A 5,535-nucleotide genomic window follows, 5' to 3' on the forward strand; every position below is an offset into this window, starting at 1 on the left:
GGGCACAGGCAAGTGGGGGGCACAGGCAGCCCCTTGCCCCCATCTGCCTCCCCTCTGGCCACACTGCCAGCTCCCCTGCCACTGCTCTCATCGCTTCTTGGTGTCTCTCCCTCCTCCCTGCCACCCCCTCCTCATCCTCCTGGCAGGCCATGGGGTACATGGGGGTCCTGACTACCCCAGAAGACCCCAAGGAGCATCGGGGTGCCCAGGGGGAAGGTTCCTGTCCCCCAGAGTGCCAGGAGCTGGCTGCTGTCCCCACACCACAAGCTGTAAGCACTTGGGGTGCACAGGCCCATGGCTGTCCCCACTGCCATCCCCATGGCTGTCCCTGGGACTGTCCTCAGGGTGGTGGTCCATCCCTTGGGATGGCTGTGTCCCTCTCTCTTCCCACCCCTGCCATGCTTAGGGTGCATGTGTGTAGCTGCTGCAGCTTAGAGGCCTATGATGCTGAGTTGGGTGGTGCCACCTTAGACTGGCAATGCCACCAGTAGTGTCACCTCATTCTTTGGTCCCCAGATAAAGCGTTTCCTGAAGGAAGACTCGGATGAGGCTGAGCTGAGCCAGTTCCTGCGGGATTGCCCACCAGCTGACACCCCCAGGAAGGTGGAGCCCCCGGAGAGCAGGCGGGAGCCTGGCCACCCCCTGAGCAGTGTGGGCAGGGTCCCTCCTGAGGAATCTGCAGACGAGAGGGACTCCAGGATCTTCTCACGCTCTCGGCCTGTGGATTTCCAGCAGCACATTGCTGCCCCTCCACCCCCTAGCCCCAACCGCCCACGGAGCCCCTGGGGGCAGCTGGATCCCTATGACTCCTCTGAGGTGCAGGATGTGTCCATGGGGATGGGGGGGATACACACAGGGTGTGTGGAATCATGGTGGAGGATGATCCCATCCTCTTAACACAGTGGGTTTGGAGGTGGGATGTCAGCAGTCATGGGGTTTCTCCACATCAGCACAATGCCACCAAGCTGCAAGTGGCACCTGTGGGATGGTGTGACATGTGTCGAGAGCACAGGATATTCCAGCCCCTCCATGCTGGGGCTGTTGGAGAGCTTAAGTGGCCCCAGAGATTCACGGCCTCATCTTGTGGCACTCCAACCACAGGGATCCCCCGGGGAGTGTGGAGTCTGCCAGGATAAGGGGTGGGATGGTGTTGTCCTCTGTGCCATGTCCCCTCTGCCCGCAGGATGACAAGGAGTACGTGGGTTTTGCCACACTGCCCAACCAGGTGCATCGGAAGTCAGTGAAGAAGGGCTTTGACTTCACCCTCATGGTGGCAGGTACAGGGAGGGTGAAGCCTGGTTTGAGGGGTACTGTCCCCACTCTGGACCCCAAACACCATGGAATGTGGTGTAGGGGGGGTACTGGCTGCTCCCTCTCACCTTTTCCCCCTTTTCCAGGGGAATCTGGACTGGGCAAGTCCACCCTGGTCAACAGTCTCTTCCTGACGGACATGTACAGGGACCGCAAGCTGCTCAATGCTGAAGGTAAGGGGGAACAGTCACAGCCCAGGTGGGGTGAACTGGTGACACAGGGGGTGGCAGAGTCCCATGATGCTCCCAGGGGATCTGAACCCCTCTCCCTGCCCAGCAAGTTCCTCTGAAGCCACATGTGGCACATTGCCAGCTGCCTGCTGGCACTGAGGACTGCTCCAAGGCAGCAGGGACCCTCCTGCCCAGCATGGGGACCCCCCACAGGGGCTTTGTCCCCACAGGGAAAACAAGTCCTGGCTTGTTGGGGATCAGCAAACCCAGGAGGTTGGGGACAGTCAGAGTCCAGGGAATGGTGCCAGTTCAACTGCAGCCAATTATTGCATGAAAATGGCCCAAACTTGCCCAAATCTCCAGGAGTTCAAGGGGTTTGTTTGATTTGTTTCCATTGCTTGGAGCAAAAGCCAAAGCACACAATGCTGCAGGAGCATCCTTAGGGATGCAGGACAAGAAGGGGTCCTGGGAGTGAAGGGAGCTGTAGGGTCACACATGGGGGTACAGGGAGCCCAAAATGCCCCCACAGTGACACCCAACCCCAGCAGACCCCTGTGCTGCCCAAGCTGGGGTCCTGGGATGGTGGTGGCACAGCCACCAAAGGGTGGGTGTACATCCATGGGGGATCATGGCATGGATGGTCCATGGTTGGATGGTCCAAACTCTTAGAATGGACCATGGTGTGTGTTGGGGCTGGTCCAGCAAAGCCACCCCAGTCCCAGGGTTGGTGGTGCCACCTAGATCTGCAACATCTCCCTGTGTCCCATGCATTGTCTCTCACCCATGGTGTCCTCCTTGTTGACATGTCTCCTGCCACCACAGAGCGCATCACACAGACAGTGGAGATCACCAAGCACGTGGTGGACATCGAGGAGAAGGGAGTCAAGCTACGCCTGACCATTGTGGACACACCAGGCTTTGGTGATGCTGTCAACAACACTGAGTGGTGAGTTCCCTGGGGCTGAGGATCTCCCCAGGGTGGGCACACCATGGTGGGTGCTCTGAGGAGGGGAATGCCTGTGGCTCCTTGGGCTGAGATGCTGAGCCATGGGAGATGTTGAAGGTGGGGCTCCATGTGAAGCTCAGATGTTCCACAGAGGACTTGATGGTCACCTCACTGTCCCCACAGCTGGAAGCCAGTGGCTGACTACATTGACCAGCAGTTTGAGCAGTATTTCCGTGATGAAAGTGGCCTCAACCGGAAAAACATCCAGGACAATCGTGTCCACTGCTGCATCTACTTCATCTCACCCTTCGGCCATGGGTACAGGCAGCTCCTCCCTGCACTGCTGGGATGGTGGGGCTGGGGAGGGGCTTGGTGGGATGGGGCTCACTGGGTTCCTCACACAGGCTCCGGCCCCTGGATGTGGAGTTCATGAGAGCCCTGCACCAGCGGGTGAACATCGTGCCTGTGCTGGCCAAGGCTGACACCTTGACCCCTACTGAGGTGGAGCGCATGAAGAACAAGGTAAGGAGAGGTTGAGCCAGCCTGGAGACAGCCTAGCAGGGGGTGGGGGTACCCTGGGGGCTCTCTCCATCTCCAGACACCCTGCAGCATTCTTCATGCTCACGGTGCTGTAGTTGGGCAGATCCTCTACCATGTTGCCCCCACGGCCACCAAGGATGCACCTCCCCTGTGCTCAGCTTGAAGGGTCTGGGGGGATGTCCATGACTGGGGCTTCTGGGGGACATTGGCACTGTGTGGTGCCTCCCACCCCCTCCCCATGGGCTGGAGCCTTGCCCTCAGGAGTCTGTCTGCCTCCAGATCCGGGAGGAGATCGACCACTATGGCATCCGCATCTACCAGTTCCCCGAGTGTGACTCAGATGAGGATGAGGAGTTCAAGCTGCAGGACCAGGCGCTGAAGGTGAGTCTGGCTCATCCAGCTCCATCTTTGGAGGAGCAGAACCCTGTGGCCAGGAGGACATGTCATCCTGGGGTACCTGTAGGACTCTTTGGGGCCACACAAGATCTCCAGCAGGCCCAGCATGGAAGGGCTGATACATAGTGACCTATCCAGATATGTCACCAAGATCCCACAGGTGCCAGGCTCAACCCCCTGTACCTGCTACCATGAGGGTGAAGTTGAAGCCCTTCTTCACTGACTTCTGATGCACCTGGCTGGGCAGTGTGGCAAAGCCTGGCTGGGCAGAGAGAGGGGCTGCAGTCACCTGGGAGCCTCACAGAGCTCTGAGTCACCAGAACACCCCATCTGGGCTGTGACTGTTCCCCCTTACCTTCAGCATTGAGCAGCTTGTGGTCCCTGTACATGTCCATCAGGAAGAGCCTGTTGACCAGGGTGGACTTGCCCAACCCAGATTCCCCTGGGAAATGGGGAAAAGGGTGAGAGGGAGCAGCCAGTACCCCCTTACACTGCATTCCATGGTGTTTGGGATCCAGAGTGGGGTCAGAACACCCCAGGCCAGGCTCGACCCCCCTGTACCTGCCACCATGAGGATGAAGTCAAAGCCCTTCTTCACCTACTCTCAATGCACCTGCTTGGGCAGTGTGGCAAAGCCCTTGTCATCCTGTAGGTAGAGAGGACATGGCACAGGGGATAACACCATCTCACCCCTTATCCTGCCAGGTTCCCTCACCTCTGGAGGGATCCCCAGGGTTGGAATGCCATGGGACGAGGTTATGAATCTCTGGGGCTACTCAAGCTCTCTAGCATGGAGGGGCTGGTACATACTGTGCTCGCCAGACATGTCACCACTATCCCACAGGTGCCACCTGCAGCTTGGTGGCATTGTACTGATGTGGAGAAACCCATGCCATGACTGCTGCCATGGGATATCTTGGCAAACAGATGCTGGATACAGCTGAGGAGATGCATGTGGAGGGATTCGGGCATAGCAGGAAGGACCAAACCCTGCTAACCCTCAGAATCCTCTTGCAGGAGAGCATCCCCTTCGCCGTCATCGGCAGCAACACCATCGTGGAGGCCAAGGGCCGTCGTGTCCGTGGGCGCCTCTACCCCTGGGGCATTGTGGAAGGTAACACTGGGCTGTCCCCACCATCCCCTTGACCTCTTGGGGATGGGGATATTGTCTTGTCTCCATGCTGCTCAGCCCTGGGAGGGAGGTTTGAAAAGATGTAGGGGCTGGCTGTGGCCCCCTGACCTCGGGCTCCCCTGCAGTGGAGAATCCAGCCCACTGTGACTTTGTGAAGCTGCGGACGATGCTGGTGAGGACACACATGCAGGACCTCAAGGATGTGACCAGGGAGACCCACTACGAGAACTACCGCACACAGTGCATCCAGAGCATGACCCGCATGGTGGTGAAGGAGAGGAACCGCAAGTATGGGGCCTGGAGTTGGGAGATCAGCCTGGGGAGGGCTGGGAGGGAGTGGTTTTTCTGGGGTCTCTTTGGGGGGACCTCAAAGTGGTGGTCTCAAGGGGTTGGGGTTGTGTGTGGGTCCATGCTGGCCTCAAGGCTGTAGTAAGGAGCCCTAGTGGGCTCCGTAGTGGTGGGAGGTCCTTGCTGTGGTGAGGATGGCTTGAGGGGATGTTCTGTCAGTGAGGGGACACTGTGTCCCCCCAGCTTGGGTCTGTCTTAGTGGGGGATACTACAGCAACAAGAGGGACACTCTGTCCCCCAGGGCTGAGTCTATCTTAGCAGAGAATAGTGTCCCCCTTGTTGCTGGAGTAAGACCCAACTATGGGGGACAATCGTAGCAGGGAATACTCCAGCAACAAGGGGGACCATATGTCCCCCAGAGCTATCTGAGGGGATGCTCTGGTAGGAAGGGGGACCTGCATCTCCTCAGGGCTAGGGCTGGCTTGGGGGGGATGTTCCAGTAGTGAGGGGGGACACTATGTGCCCTCAGGGATGGGGTTGGGTGTGTGCTCTAGCAGCAAGGGGAACTCTGTGTCCTCCCCTGAGCTGGGTATGTCTCAGGGATGCTTCAGCAATGAGGAGAATCCTGCATCCTCCTGGGGTGAGATGCTCCAGCAGTGAGGAAGACCCTGTATCCCCCCTGGGGTGGGTTGTTGGAGGGGATGCTCCATCAGTGAGGAAGGATCCTGTATCCCTGAAGGCTCCAGGGCCCG

General features: G+C 58.7%; 1 protein-coding gene across 1 annotated transcript in view; it reads left to right on the top strand.

The window, feature by feature from the left end:
• Positions 1-146: 146 nt before the first annotated feature.
• The window catches only part of LOC103808556 (septin-5-like), a gene marked incomplete at both ends in the record, with an annotated part of 7,670 nt that continues 2,281 nt past the window's right edge, over positions 147-5,535 (top strand). The window contains 10 exons of the mRNA XM_009081347.1: positions 147-269; positions 517-816; positions 1,184-1,277; positions 1,398-1,484; positions 2,304-2,427; positions 2,611-2,745; positions 2,832-2,949; positions 3,247-3,348; positions 4,381-4,477; positions 4,621-4,783. Coding sequence (XP_009079595.1) covers positions 147-269; positions 517-816; positions 1,184-1,277; positions 1,398-1,484; positions 2,304-2,427; positions 2,611-2,745; positions 2,832-2,949; positions 3,247-3,348; positions 4,381-4,477; positions 4,621-4,783 — 1,343 coding nt within the window. The remainder of the gene's footprint in view (positions 270-516; positions 817-1,183; positions 1,278-1,397; positions 1,485-2,303; positions 2,428-2,610; positions 2,746-2,831; positions 2,950-3,246; positions 3,349-4,380; positions 4,478-4,620; positions 4,784-5,535) is intronic.

This window comes from Acanthisitta chloris, unplaced genomic scaffold (assembly GCF_000695815.1).
Source record: "Acanthisitta chloris isolate BGI_N310 unplaced genomic scaffold, ASM69581v1 scaffold36408, whole genome shotgun sequence".
NCBI classification, from domain to species: domain Eukaryota; kingdom Metazoa; phylum Chordata; class Aves; order Passeriformes; family Acanthisittidae; genus Acanthisitta; species Acanthisitta chloris.